The 15,897-nt window shown below is 37.9% G+C and overlaps 1 protein-coding gene across 1 annotated transcript in view; it reads left to right on the top strand.

Annotated features, from left to right (window-relative positions):
• The first annotated feature begins 6,433 nt into the window (after window positions 1-6,433).
• KIAA0825 (KIAA0825 ortholog) overlaps window positions 6,434-15,897 on the top strand; it is a 153,390-nt gene continuing 143,926 nt past the window's right edge. The window contains exons 1-3 of the mRNA XM_029283475.1: window positions 6,434-6,564; window positions 7,343-7,511; window positions 9,015-9,690. Of these exons, the coding sequence (XP_029139308.1) occupies window positions 6,434-6,564; window positions 7,343-7,511; window positions 9,015-9,690 (976 nt within the window). The remainder of the gene's footprint in view (window positions 6,565-7,342; window positions 7,512-9,014; window positions 9,691-15,897) is intronic.

Raw genomic sequence — 15,897 nt, 5'->3', positions numbered from 1 at the left:
CTATTTAAAATGGTTACATGAACAAAAAAAAGTATGACTGAAACTTCAATTATATTGAGATCAACAAGTTTCTGTTCAAATTGTAGTAACATTATATATAGATAAAAAGGGTCAGCATTAGGGACATTGCTTCGTCTCTTTTAACCAGACAACATATATTCAGTTTTGACTAATAGCTGCCTTGAGACTGCAGGTATGGAAATGAAGCAGATTTTCATCTCATGAGTGGCCAGAAGATTAATGGTCATCAAGTACTTCTCAAGTAAGAAAGGCAACAAAAGATGTTCCTATTAGATATAATCACCTTTGCAATTAGGAAATTATGAGGCAATAGGGAAAAAAACTGCCTACCCACTTATTTTCATATATACCCAGTGTATGTGTGTGAGAATGTGTATAAATAACTGCCCAGGGCAGTTCTGCTAAGTAGCACATCTTTGGGGTCTGGTAATTTTGCTCTTACTAGCTGAAGACTCCTGATAAGCAACAATCAAAGAGTTCAATGCCTGTGGAATGGCATCGTTCCTAGTCAGATCCCTAATAGCAGAACTTGGGGGCAAGCAGACATCCATTGGGAGCAAATAGTGACTGGGGGATGTAAAAATGGCATGGTAGTACCTTAATTTCCCCCCATCACTTTATCCAGATGAAAAGCTACCCACGGTGATTCTGAATGCTTTCTTCATGGTAGACAGTCAAGCAACCACTCTTTCACAAAAACCTTCCAAGGCTCAGTTCTGGTGAATGTGGCTGCTTTCACAGGGCTATTAAACCAGCCCTCCCATTTAATTTCTCTGATGCCTACGCTCCATCCTTAGTAGCCCATCAGCACCAGATGACTGATAATTATATAGCTGACATAAATGCTAGCTTAACTGCCAGCACTTGTACTTTACTTTGCCAGCCTGATGGGAAGTCCTGTCTACTTTGCTATACAACTCCAGGAAAATTAAATTAGCCAGCCAGTAATGCAATAACTAATTATTTCATATGAATGCCAGTATTCTTTCTACAGTTATGGGATTTATGTTTACGTCCACAGTTCAACTAAATATTGGGCTGCAATCCAGGCATCCCACTCAAATTAAGATGATGTTAAAGGGTTATGCAAAACTTTATCTGCAATAATTTCGGCGTGACTACCTGAAATAAAAGTAAAGCAGGACCTCAGCTATTGCGACCAACAGAACAAATCTTTAATCCTATGTAAAAAAAAACACTGAACAACTAAACTCAACCTAAGCATGCATTGGCCCAGATTCCACGCCATCAATCACTGAAGAGCGATTAGCCAATTTGTTAATGATCTCGCTCTCCTCAAGACATTTCAAATCCAACAGCAAGAACTATAGAAAGAAAGAAAAAACATCCAGACTTCACAACCATTTATACCTGGAGATGAAAAGATCAGCCCCTAACCCAGTGTTTCTCAACCTTGACAATTTTAAGGCATGTGGACTTCAACTCCCAGAATTCCACAGCCAGCATTGCTGGCTGTGGAATTCTGGGAGTTGAAGTCCACATGCCTTAAAATTGTCAAGGTTGAGAAACACTGGCCTAACCTGAGTGCCGCAAACTTCTTCACCTTCTTAGCGCAGTTACGTATCCTGCTATGCCAGAAGCGTAAAGTAAGAAAACAACCGCTTTGGGACGGCGGGAAGAAAGATAACGGAAATCGGCATTGAGAGCCCCGTTCTGCTCAAGAACGGCGCGGTTCTTTAAACGGCGATTTCCCACCCGCGGGTATAACTTGCCACCCCGCCAAAGCTTCAACATTGGAAAGCATTCTGTCCACCGAGTCCAACAAGCCCCTGCAGAAAAAGCCGCCACCCGTTCTGTTCCCTCTTATACTCGGCCCATCGCTACCCAAAACGGAGCCATTACCGCGGAAAGTTCCTCCCGGGCCCTGCGAGCTCCTTCAGTCTCCTCCACGTTCCCGCGCACGGTTCAGGCTGACCGGCTCCTCCCCCGGATGTCGGAGCCGTTCCGGGCCGTAGCTACTAACGCTAGTTGGTCTCCGGGGTTACTAAGCTCGGAACGCAGGGCGGCTGGCCTACCTGGGTAAGTGACGTCGGAATGCATCTTCCTCGCAGTGAGGGGGGCTCAGGTGATACGTCGGGATCTGTGACTGTTTGCCTCGCTCGCTCTCCACTGGGTTTTCGTGAACCTCTTCATGCTCCTCCGCGCCCCTCCCTGAGATTCAGCTTCTCGACCTGCCGTAAAAAAAAGCGCGGCGGCATTTTGAAAACTGTCCCACGTATTTTATCTTTGCGGAGGGTTTCATCTTCCTTCCCTGCAGTTGACGAAGCAGATCCTGATCCAGGACGTGTTAGTTGTAAAGATGTCTCAAAAGATTAACGTTACATCCGGAGTAAGAGATACCGCTCGTGTGGGCGTATTACGTTGTGGCTCGTGCCGTGTGCTCGCTGTTTTCTTTTCATTGCCTGCCTCCTATGTGCTCGTCTGACAGTTAATGGACTGAATGCAACAGGGTTTATTTTTCAGGAGTGTACAAACTCGTATTTTTTGAATAGGTCTGTATTGTAACTATCTGGAGAAGAATTGGATTTGAACTGGCCCGTTCAATATAAGATGGGCAGTTATAAAAATGTTTTAAATAAATAAAATAAATAAATAGACTTATATAATGTGATAAAAATACAATGAGGTAGTTAGTATTGATTCACTGTTGTGTGAACTCTAGAAATAGAGATAGTTTACTAAACTGCAGATTGCATACATAGTTTTGACTGATGTATAACAAAGTAAATAAGAAATGCTCTTGCTTACAACTATTTTTGCTTCTTTCAACACTCATTCTTTACACTAGCCTATACACTGCCCACTACTTTATTATCAGTATATGCACACTTTTCTCTATCAATTTTTCTACTTTTTTACTAAGATGCATTCATTTATCTACTTACATTTTTCTTTTGTTAGCTGTGTATAATTTACAATCATTCATTCTATTTTCTTTGTTAGACAAAACTCTTTTCGTCCTTAATTCCTTAATTTTAAGTTTCAGACTAACATTCACTGTGTTTATTTGGGTTTTCATTCATCAGTTATACTGAAAACTACATGTAGATTCATATCCCCAACTAACAGCTCTAATATCAGCACAGCATTCCCTATATATTTATAATTATGTACTGTAAAACCACCAAGGAAGCATCACAAATTCAGGTCTTATCCTATACTCGATGTACAAACGTCCATTAAACTTTATTTTCTTGCATGCTTTGTTTCTATCAAATGCATTTATTTCTATCCTGCCTTTATTATTTTTACAAATAACTCAAAGCAGCAAACATATCCAACACACCTTCCTCTTATTTTCCCCACAACAACCTCATGAGGTGGGTAGGGCTGAAAGTGACTATCCCTAGCTCACCCAGATGGCTCATCCAGTTTCTAGCCTGGTGCCTTAACCACTAGATGAAACTAAATAGAATAGAATAGAGCTGGAAGGGACCTTGGAGGTCTCCTAGTCCAGCCCCCTGCTCAAGCCAGATACCTATACCATTTCAGACAAGTGACTGTCTATTCCTAAAAATCTCCAGTGATAGAGCGCCCACGATTTTTGAAAACAAGCTGTTCCACTGATTAATTGTCCTCACTGTTAGGAAGTTTCTCCTTAATTCCAGGTTGTTTCTCTCTTTGATCAGTTTCCAACCATTGTTTCTTATTCTGCCCTCTGGAGTTATACAATTCAGTAATCAACTATTAATTCCACATTTGCACAAAATTCCATAATTGGACCTACTTATATGTTTTACCTGAATCAACAAAGATAAGCGTTCTCACATTGACAAATATCTCAATGAGATATTGAAGAACATTGTAGAATGTTAAAAAAAAATGTTACAAAGAACACTTCATTTATGACTAAGAAACCAGATTGACTCTCCCACCCCTATCCTCCAATCCTGGTTGCATCTGATGTGCCCTTCACTTCTGCAGTGTTACAATTCTAACACACCTTCATATCTGGCTTCTTTATCACTGCTGCTTTTCTTCATCTGTGCAGAAAACATAAGCTTCACTTGCTGACTTCTATGTGGATTGGTCTGCCAGTGCTTATTTTTTCTTTTTAGGAGTTCTTCTGTGGAAAGTATTTTATTTTGAAAAAAAAAAAGTGAATAATTTGTAGTTCAGGATGGAAATAGGGGTCTTTGGTGCTTTCTGAGCTTGTTTGTTTTCTTGCAGACATTTCATTACCCAGACTAGGTAACATCATCAGACATCAACGTCATGGTGATGTTACCCAGTTTGGGCAATGAAACGTCTGTGAGAAAACAACCGAGCTCAGAGAGCACCAAGGACCCTTCTCTTCAGTATTTTATTTTAATAATCAAGAATAAGTATAGGGGATTCTTTATTCCAAATTAAATTTGGAATTTATTTCTCTCACTGTCTCAGCTATCCTTTAATCTTAATACAAATCCATGATTCACCAAGACTGGAAACTATGGAAAATACATTGTGACAATAGATTGCTAATCTGCATCTCTGCTAAGCTATCAACTGACAACCAAGTACCTAGGCAAGAATAATTAACCAGACAAATACCTTGCTCAGTCACATTTCCCTGTATCCACAAATAGAGTGCCCAGACACCATCTATACAATGAAAGGCAAGTCAACAAACACCAGGAAGGACAATTAAGATTGACCTGGTGATAGAGTCGTATATTAGAACCAACACATAAGCAACCCATGCTTCCCCAAGCCCAAAGGATTGGTCCCACTATAAAAAGTTTTGAACTCCATTTTTCTCTGTAATCCCCCAAAACAAACCCTTTGTAATGGGGAAATAAACAGATCAACTTCTAGCAGTGTGCCTTGTGTCTTATTTGCCTGCATTCTCCCATTTTGGAGAAAGGAACCCAGGGAAATTCTTTCAATACTTAACATCTGGCAAAAACCTGCTTACCACCAACTTTCAAATTGCAAACTTGTGTAGTAGCCAATGCAGTCAAACAGCATCTAGTTGAAAACAAGCTTCTTCCAACTGAGCAGAAATTTTGGCTGCACAAGACCAAACCTTAAGAATGAACGCATACAGAATGCAGTAGTAATATGCACTCCTAGAATGGTGCATATTACACTTTTGTTCTACAAGCTTCTCAAGGCTCCAAGGTGTTGGTTTTGATCTCTAAAGCCTTCATAGCATGGGTCCAGATTATCTGAAGGTCATCTCTCCTCAGGTACATTAGTGCACTCCGTTAGATCTGCCAGAGAATGCATGCTAGAATACCATCAGCTAGGGACCTATATTTGGTGGATCCCAGGAGACACACAGTACCTTCTTTGATGTGTTGTTTGCTTTCTGGAATGTTCTCCCCCCAAAAAACTATATTATATGTATCCTTTTGATATTTCAGAAAACCCTCAAGATCTGGTTATATTATGCATGGGGCTCCTAGAAAACTGGAGAGATGTTTAGATGGTTCCATTACTGAGCTGGTTATTTTTGTTCCCTCTTCACCTAGAATTTGTATCTCTGTTACTGTTAATGTGATTTTTATATTTTTTTTATACCTGTGGCTTTTAATATGTGCTTATTCATCATACAGAATCACCTTTGGCGAGTTGGGTAGCCATGTAAACCTGATCAATAAAAAATTATAAAATGTGCATTTTATGTATATATTCTTTATGGTTGAATATTGGGTTCCAAAGGAAAAGATTTATTAAATATCTATATGGGAATTGCTAATAACCAACATTCAGTACCTTTTGTTATTTAGGTTCCCGTATACTGTCTTTATGTGACAGCTTAACATTTTAGGCTTATGTCTCATAAATGGCAACATCTATATAATTGATGCTAAAGTTGACAGGATCATGTTTTCTTTCCTAATATAAGTACCTGTTTCTTCTTAAGGCAGCTAAACTTACAACTGAATAATATATGTGAATCATAGCAGTCATGAAAATATTGGCCACTTATCCATAACAGTAGTCTCCAAGTGACCATAGAAGCATGAATGTTGTTTTCTACCAAGTATTGTACCTTTTCTTTGATATGTTCAAAAAAATGGCTACATTTGGTAGAATTCCTGAGAATAACAATTCTGTGTAATTATGGTTTATTATCAGAAAAGGATATTTCTGTTCCAAAGCCCAGCTCCTTAATATTCTGAATGGGAATCTGCAGAGATGCAGAACCCAGTTACATGAATTCACATGTGACTGCTAAAAATATTCTGGAGTTACAGGTAAGCAGCCTGTTTTTCCAAGTTGTAGACAGATAGATGCTGCCAACCCCTCCCTCCCAAAAGAAACAAACAACAAACCATTGAGGGAAAGAAAAAAGAAGGTATTGTCATGTATGTTATTTGCTAGCAATTTTACAATCAAGTTTTTATACCTGTGTCAGCAATCAAAAGGAGTTGGACATTTTATTTTCTATATTTATTTAGAAATGGAGTGGAAAGATGATTTTTCTCTTGATTCTTTGAACTTGGATTGTTTACTAAGCACATTTCCTGGAAATCTGGAGGTTCAACAGGTACTTGGTGACATTGATGAGAAACTAAAGAAAAATGCTTCATGGTAAGCTGTTTTATTTTTTCAATATTGTATACAATCCAGTGACGAGATATCCGAATGGTTTTCAATTACTGTATTTATATAATTCTTCTATCAGTATATAGTCTGACTAATAAGGTGCTGCTTATTCATTTATGAATTTTACAAAACAGTTCAGAAAAGTTGTTTGCAATATGGAAGAACACAAATGATACATCTCTTTTCAAATTGTTAGAACAGTCAAATTTGTGCAAGGCTTACATGGCTGCTTTAGAAGCTTTTCCTGGCTATCTTTGCAGAGGTGTGCAAGCATAGTCTTTTTGATTCAAGTCAGAGTAGTTTCTGAAGCATGACAGATTAGCACAGCTGTCACAGCCCAATAAGGTAGTAGTATACAAGCATTATAATTAACTTTATTTATTGGAAATATGGGTACTGCATTTTCTGACCCTCTGGAATGAAATAAGCCCTGGGTATGGTAATAATATGGTGATGCTATTTTAACCCATACTATCTTTATATGCAAACACTTACTTATAATATTCCTAAACAAACTTTACTTACATTGGTGTCCCCAAACTAATGGCCAAATTACATTCTGGGAGTTGAAATCCAGACATTTTAAAGGTGCCCAAGTGGGAATACAGCTAGTTGCTTTGAAAATTATAAAGTGATGACATTAGTTTTGTTTTATGACAAATTAAGTAACAAAATTATAGGGTGACATAAAACGTTGACATTCTGCAGAAAATAGATAATATACTGTACTAAAAATAGTGGAAATATTTCTTTTTTTATTTAGTGTGGATCAATGCCTTAAGGAACTAAAACTGGAATTAAATGAAACTTGTTCTGATGAGTTGCTGCAGGACACAACAAGTTACCTTCATTGGCTAAATAACCATGATTTCAGCTCAGCCAAATTTTCTTCAACCCATCAAGGAGAATTAATCAAGTTCCTCCAAACATTGGTGAAAATGCTACTTTTTATGTTATGATAGATAATAGTTTTATAGCACTGTTGTTCTTCTTTTGGAATTTAGTTGCTATTTGCTAGTGTAAAATGCGGTTAAATTTAAAAATTGCAGTATTTCATATGTTTCACAAAACACTGAATTTTGGATAATAATGTCTGGTTTACAAGGTTTTCAACCTTACGGGCACATTTTAGAGTCGTGTAGATTTTTCAGTTCAGTACTTATGTCTTGAGAGTAGATCAACACTGTTTGATACAATCAGTTGCATTCAGGCTGCACATATATTACACCTGTTCTTAGATAAGATTAAATTTGTAATTAGTTAAGAACATAATCCTAATGATACTTAAACTTGTATGGACAAATGACCTGTTTCACTGGCTTCATATAGAGATAAATAGGAATGAGGAACAGAGTTGAGCCTGGGGGGCCTTGTAAATCAGGCAACTTATGGCTAGATTCCCCCCCCCCAATAGAATTAACTTCGGAGGAAGGACGAGAACCTGTGAAGCATAATGCTCCTCATTCCCAACCTTCTAAGCCAGTTCAGAATTATGCTTTAGTTGATGGCATTGAAAGCAATCATTAAATCACCACCCGAGCTCATTCACAATGGCAGTTTACAGTAATCCAGTAAAACATATCGCTCATTAAAATGTCCACAGTAAACATTATTAAAGTAAAAAAATGTATGCAATGTAGAATAATAATAATGAAAAAAACAACTAACCAATACAAGAAAAATGCAGCATATCAGTTAAATTGAAGTTTAAAAAAGTGACAACCTGTCACCCAATGCTCCATGGACAACTTTGATCTTAATTAGCTTTCAGAATATTATTTATTATATTTTTATCTACCCTTATTACTTTATAAGTAACTCAAGGTAGTAAATATTCCTAGTATTCCTTCCTCCTCCTATTTTTTTCACAACAACAATGCTGGGAGGTGAGTTGAGTTGAGAGAGAAAGACTGGCCCAAAGGTACCAGCTGGCATTCCTACCTTAGGTTGGACTAGAACTCACAGTCTGCTGGTTTCTAGGCCAGTACCTTAACCATTACCCCCCAAACAGCTTTAAGAAGGATGGCATAGGTCTTAGTTCCTAGGAGAGGACATTCCATAAAGCCAAAGCACTAGTTAAAAAACATTGCCTCCTGGGTGCCATTCTCCTTATCTCAGAAAGGTGCCATACAACTCAAAGTTCTCATGAAAAGAACATACCAGATGAGCTGATTTAGATAGATGAGAGGAATTAGTTTTTCTTACAAATATGCACTGAAAAGACCTGGAAGTTTTTAATATGGAATGCAATATATATATATATACTTAGAAGTTTGTTTAAACTGGCAAAATAAAAATGAAATGTATATATTTAAAAAAGTCTAGATTTTAAGAGATAATGAAACTTTATTTTGAAGATAAATATTATTTACTTTAAATAATTATTCATGTAAGTTGATACCTTACATATATCATTTGTCATTTATCCTTTCAAGCAAAGATTACTGAAGAATGAACAAAATCAAGAAGAAACAATTCTTCGCTTTCTCCTTGAACTCTCCAATCAGTGTGGTGTCTTATTTCCCTGTACTCCAAGTGGAGCATCTTTTGAATTCATATCCAGTAGTTCCATTCATGGTATTGAAGATGATAGAGCAGTAGATGTTCACTGTATTTGGGATGATATAAGATTACATCTTCGACGCTACTTAGTACATCAGTTGCAGAGTAATCAAGAAACAAAAACTGGTACTTTACAACATCAGCTGCAATTTAAAACTCAGTGCCTGCAGCATCTCTTGTTTCTTTATCCTGAATCTGAAGTTCTAGTCAAGTATCAAAAAATGCAGAATAAATTGGTTAGTAATCTTTTGCAGAAATATGCTCAGGATAAGAGTGATGAACTGACTTTTGAAAAGATTGTTCATAATTACAAAAGTTCAATGCCTGCCTTCTGTGCAATGATAAAAGAAGATTTATACATACTAAGTGGAATTACTGATTCTTCTTCTCTACTGAAATTTATTAATGAAACTTATTTGGATACCTTTACTGAAGAAACCACTATTGTTCTTCACATGCTTCGTGAGCTTCAACTTAAAGAAAAGGCACTACATGCTATAAAGACAAGAAAAAACTCAAAGAAAAACAGAGGAATGGTTCAAGTTGGGGGTTAGTGGCATTTTCTTTATGTTCATTAATTGTTTTTATTATTTCTGATACAAATTTTAATTGATTCAGCAAAATATTTAAGTGCAAGAATGTAATTAATGTCAGGCTATATATAGTATACTGCCATATATACCAATAATAATAATAATAATAATAATAATAATAATAATAATAATAATAATAATAATAAAAGTTGGAAGGGACCTTGGAGGTCATATAGTCCAGTGGTTCTCAACCTTTTTAATGCCGCGACCCCCAACCGGTCGTAAGTCGAGGACTAAACCGGTCGTAAGTCGAGGACTAAACTGGTCGTAAGTCGAGGACTACCCAACCAGTCGTAAGTCGAGGACTTTCCCTGCCCGGGAGCGCCGCGCATGCGTGGTTCTGCCCCCTGCGCTGGCCAAGGCGTAGCTGGCAAGCGGCAGAGACGGAGCAGGCTGACCACCAGCTGGCCCAGCCGAAGGGAGGTAAGGCACCCGCCAGAAAAGGGGGAAAAAATGGCGGACAAAAAAAATGGCGGACAGCCTTGCTTGGCGACCCCCGTGAAATGGTCGATCGACCCCAAATGGGGTCGCGACCCATAGGTTGAGAACCGCTGATATAGTCCAACCCCCTGCTCAGGCAGGAAACCCTATACCATTTTGGACAAATGGCTGTCCAGTCTCTTCTTAAAAACTTCCAGTGTTGGAGCAGTCACCACTTCTGGCAGCAGGTTGTTCCACTGGTTAGTTGTTCTAATTGTCAGGAAGTTTCTCCTTAGTTCTAGGTTGCTTCTCTCCTTGATCAGCTTCCACCCATTGCTTCTTGTCCTGCCTTCAGGCGCTTTGGAAAATAGCTTGACTCCCTCTTCTTTGAGGCAGTCCTAACTTCAGGATTACAGTTCTCCCTAACCCTGGAAAGATTAAGCAGGATAATCTTGCTTGCCTCCATTAACAAAAAATAAACAACTTTCCCATTTTAAAGGTAAATTTAGTGTGGAGGTTGGGGAATTAGCTTTTATTTTAAGTACAGTGCATTTATTATCTGCAAAAATTGTATAGATTGACAGAAGTCTAATTTCTTTATTCTCTAACTGCGAGAAATGTATAAGAAGACTGTGCTTATTTTGTTTTTTATCCAATAATTATATCCAGATTGAAATAACATATTTATTAAAATTATAATATGTAATTATTTATATGGATTATATTAATTTTAAATTACAACATTCATCATATTGTTTGAGCATACCTAATTTGAAAAGAGTCATATGCATTTGAAATAAAAATAGAAATCTATTTCTGAAACCTGGAGACATTGCTCAGTATTGTTAAAATAATTAGCATTTCTTATTTAATTGCCAAAATAATATAAACCCTTATCAAATTATCTTATTAATTGTATAATATGAGAGTATGTTTGAACAGAACATGGGCTGCATAAATGGCCTGTCTCAGATTCTTATTTTTACTGCTGTGCTGCTGTTTCAAATTCCAATCTCTGTCACCACAATTGTATAATGGAAATGGCATGTGTAGAGATGCTGCTTGAGTATCCTTATCCCAGCACAATTGGGATCTGGCAGCTCACCAGATAACTGGTTAGTTTGTTGACAGTCTTAGTGGGGTAGATAATGCAACATATTGTTTTCTTCATTTCAATCATGCATTCTACCACATCTTGCTGACTGGCAGAGGAGACAGATTGGAGCACAGGGAAAAGAGGTACAAATTTTCCTCTTTCTGTATGGTGAGCTATATGCACAGATAAAGAAAGGAAAAAAGACACATCAGCTATTTTTAGATGGGAGGATATTACTTTAAGTGAATATTCAGTTGGTGCTGTTATCATATAAATGAAAAGTTTTCCATGTGCGCTCTTGGGGTACATCATCTGTAATAATCCTAATGTGTGAAATAAATCGGCAGAGGATACTTCTAGAACTTTATAAGGAAAAATGGGTTCTGTTTCTAAAAAAATAAAAGTTATAAATCAAAGTAAAATAACCTTTTCAAATATATTTTGTATAAGTAAATACTATTGAGTTGCAATAATTTTTGACTTGTTTGTGAATTTATCTAACTGGAAAAAATAAGTGAGAAATATAATCCTCTTTGTATTATAATTGTACGGAAGAAAATTTTACAATCACTTCAGTTTGATTTTTTTTGGGGGTAGGGAGAGATTTTAAGTGACTAGACATTTGCATGTATGTGTATCCTTGAGTTGTTCCTTTGAAGCAATATGGGGAGATACTGCCAGACATAAGGTATATTCTTATAAATGGTACTTACCTATGAGTGTGGATTTATAACAATTAATGAATGATCCATGATGGCTTAATTTGATCATAATCTATATTTAGGGATATAGCCAAAACATACATCCTAATATAATAAACTAATGGCAGACTACATTATGGTCTCATTCTGCAGAAACAATACTAGAATAATCTGGAATATCAATTATTTTCCCCTTGCCTATTTCAATCAAGAATCAATAAAACCATTAAGCATATATGATAATGATCATAGTTGAATTTACTGGATAGGAGGAATAAGGGGGAAATGAAAATAGGATATAAAAATCATAAAGTTATCCAAACTTAACAATAACTTGAATCACCTTATTTTAGCATATTCAGCATATTATGCTTAATAGCATTAAAATAATGAAGGAACTGCGTCTTGGGATTGGTTCAGAGTAAACTGATGAATAAAGAGGAAAGATGGAAAGCATAAAATTTAGGAATTAAAACAGAGGAGCCCTGTGATGATAATCACTCCAAGGATTGGAAATGCTATGGTTGGTTACATGGTCAGTCAAATATTTAGACTGAATTTGGCATTTTTATCCACCTATTTCTCTAGTTCTTTCTCTTCTATTCACTTGTCTCCATGTAATGCAATGTATAGACCTTTTGCATTTCTTATTGACGGTTGTTAAGTATGAAGTGTCAGGTGTTAGGTGCTTGTCTGTTTGAAGTCCCAGAGCACTTTAGCTTTTTCATTTTCTATTACTTTGTCTATTTTGTAGTCCCACCAATTCTTGCTTGCAAGCAAATGGTATTTCTTGCAGACATTCCAATACACCTTTGTCATACCATAGTTTGTAGTCAGTCTGGGCAACCTTCTTGCAGCAGCTAACCAGGTGGTCCACTGTTTGTTCAGCTTCTTTGCATAGGTAGCACTTACTGTCTGTTGCTGTTTTCTCAATTCTGGCTTTGTATATTTATTCTTGAGGCTTAGTCTTGTGCAGACAGAACTAGCTCCTTCTGTCTCCTTCTTTCTTTAAGTTTCTTGCTTTTAACCGTTGTCAGATCATGTTATTATCTGTTTTCCCTGATATTTTTTTAATGTGCAGCCATGCAATGCTTTCTCTTCCCATGGATCTTTTTTGTTCTTCATTTGGTGTTTCTCCTAGGCCAGTTTGGTCTCTCAAATACTCAGTAAGCATTCCTGGCATACTAGCTTTAGTATATATCAGTGATGGCGAACCTTTTAGTGACCGAGTGCCCAAAAACTGGCCCCGCCCCTGCTCCACCCCCTGCCCGCCCCGGCTCTGCCCCCCATCCTCCACCCCGCCTGCCCACAGGACTACTCACCGCCTCCAGGGCCCGCCGCAGATTGCCCAGGTAGCCCAGTAGCGCTATGGTGGCTACACACTCTGCCCGTGCCCCGCAGCATCAACTGCATGATGGGGTGTGAGGGCAGAGTCTTGTCTACGCTGCCTGGCTGCCATGTCCTTGGCTGCGCTGCTCTGCGTGGGCCATGCTTGGGGGCAACTCCTTTAGGGGGGTTGCTGGAGAGGAGGGGGTCGCGGGGGGAGGCAAGGCTGGGGCAAGGGCACGTGTGCCCACAGAGAAGGCTCCGAGTGCCGCCTCTGGTACCCGTGCCATAGGTTCGCCACCACTGGTATATATTCTTCATTATCCTTCATATTCTTCCTTTGCCATTTTTTCTTCTTCAGATGTCTGATGCACTTACAACATTCCATGCCCACTATTTTCCTTGGTAAATGTCAGCATTGCTGTGAGGATGAAGGGCGTGATTCAATGTCATTATTTTTTTTGGTCTTCCTATCCAGGGCCTTCAGTTCTGCTTGAGTCCAGTCCACTATTCCAGCTGTATATCTAATGACTGAAATTGCCCAGGTATTGATTGCCTTCATGGTATTTCCTCCACTGAGTTTGGACTTTAAGATCTTCTTCACTCTCTTGATGTATTCACTTCTAACCCTTTTCTTGACTACAGTGTGCTTGTTGTGGTGAGCTTGAAGGATGCTCAGGTGTTTGTAGTAATCATCTTCATCCAGAGTCTTGATGGTATTTCCATAGAATATCTTGATTCTTTTAGTTTTCACTGTTTTTCCTATTTGATCATGAGCGTGGTACACTTCTATTGCAATATCTTGACTGGATATACAGACAATGTTGAGCAGAGATTTTATTTCAGATGGTGTTTTTCCATGCAGCTTCAAATTATCCATGTAAAGGAGGTGGGATAGACTGGCAGATGTTTTTCATGTTTGATAGCTATGACCTGAGTTATTCAATATTGTTGACAGAGGAGTCATGCAGTGACAGGACTTTTTTTCTCATAGAACGCCCAGAACGGAGTTCGGGCACCTTTTTTTGGATGGAACCTTGTAGGATAGGCAAGGTGGGTTGTATGACGTGTGTGAGTTCTGGCACCTTTTTTTTTTTTTTTTAGAAAAAAAGCACTGTGCACTGACAAAACAGTAGTGATGATAATGAGCCTCTTTGAAAGATTTCTCCTTGATATTAACCTCTCCCAATCTATGACCAATGACCAACAACCATGTCTTCCATATTGTTATTTTTTAATCCCTGTGCTAAGTGTTTCTTTGGAACAAGCTTCAAGGCAGGCAATCTTATTTTGATGTTTTTGTGCTATTCTACATGCTTAGTGATTCTTTGTTTCAATTTTTCTTTAATTAGAGAGTTTTGTTCTTTCTGAGGCAGACGTGTCTGATTTTGCAATGAAAACTGTCCTGGCATCCTTTATTGCCAACTCCCCCTGATTTGCCTCTATAATCTGAATTGCTTCTGGCAAGGCTTTCTTTTCTTTTCCCTGAGTAGATCTTTGCAATTCTTCCAATTCTGCTGCTTCTTGTTGGGCTTGATCTGTAACAATAGATCATTATTTCTTTCTTTTATATCTCTGTTTATTTGCGATGGGTAAACCAGCTTCTGGTCCTGATTGTTCAGCCAACAATTCTGAGTCCTATAGACCATTCTTGACTGGATATCCAAGAATTCCAACACCTAAAAGAGTTCTTGTTGATTTTCTATGGGCGATGACCAAGCCGGTATGTGTCTCCGTTTCCCTATATTTTTTGTGGGAGAGACAGTCTTTGTCTGACTCCTGATGAGATCTGTCCAGTATGGTTGAACCTCTGGCATAGCTCTCATCTTCCTCAGAGCACATAAGCCCAACAACCATGTAAAGTTAGTCTCTCATTGAGGGTGGCCATTCTTCTTCAAGATAAATTTTATTTCTCCTCTCAACATAACTTAAACTGCTTCTCCTACTTTTAACTATTAATATAAAAATACTGAAATAGAACTAATTTGTTGCCAGAGAAAATTGTTGCCAAAATGTTATGACTTGGAAGCAGTTCTCATGGAAAATGTATTGAAACTTTTAGCTTCTGTTCTTGCATTTTGTAGGACGTCATCTAAGTATAGTTGATAAATCATTGTTGTTACACTGAGTTTGGCAAATTTCCTTCATGCATTTTAAGGGGAAGTTTGCCATGACCAATATTTGGTTGGAATTTTCCTTGTTGTTTATCTGAAGATTTGTTTTTGCTTTTTGTGGTGTACTTTAATACACACACAAACTTGATTCAGGAACATAATGAATGGCTTATAAAAATAAGATGGACCTTCAATATATTCTGCTATCTGATTTTTTTTCAGTGACCTTTGATACCATTGACTGTAGATTACTCATAACTTTTCCAAAACACCTGAATCAAGAGAGGCTGTACATGTCCTAACTCAAAATCTAAATGCAGTGATGGATTGAATAAAGATCGATAAACTGGAAATGAATCCTGACAAGGCAAAGAGCGGAGCAGGTGGTTATCTGCATTATGGGAGATGGGAGTGAATGGGTTGCATATTCTGAATGCTATTGCATTCTTCCAGAAAGAATATTTACACATTTTGAGAGAGCTTCCAGAACTGTAACTGTCCTTGGA

The sequence above is a fragment of the Protobothrops mucrosquamatus genome, unplaced genomic scaffold (assembly GCF_001527695.2).
Source record: "Protobothrops mucrosquamatus isolate PMUCROS unplaced genomic scaffold, P.Mucros_1.0 scaffold106, whole genome shotgun sequence".
In the NCBI taxonomy this organism is placed as follows: domain Eukaryota; kingdom Metazoa; phylum Chordata; class Lepidosauria; order Squamata; family Viperidae; genus Protobothrops; species Protobothrops mucrosquamatus.
This window is presented reverse-complemented; position numbering and strand designations above follow the sequence as displayed.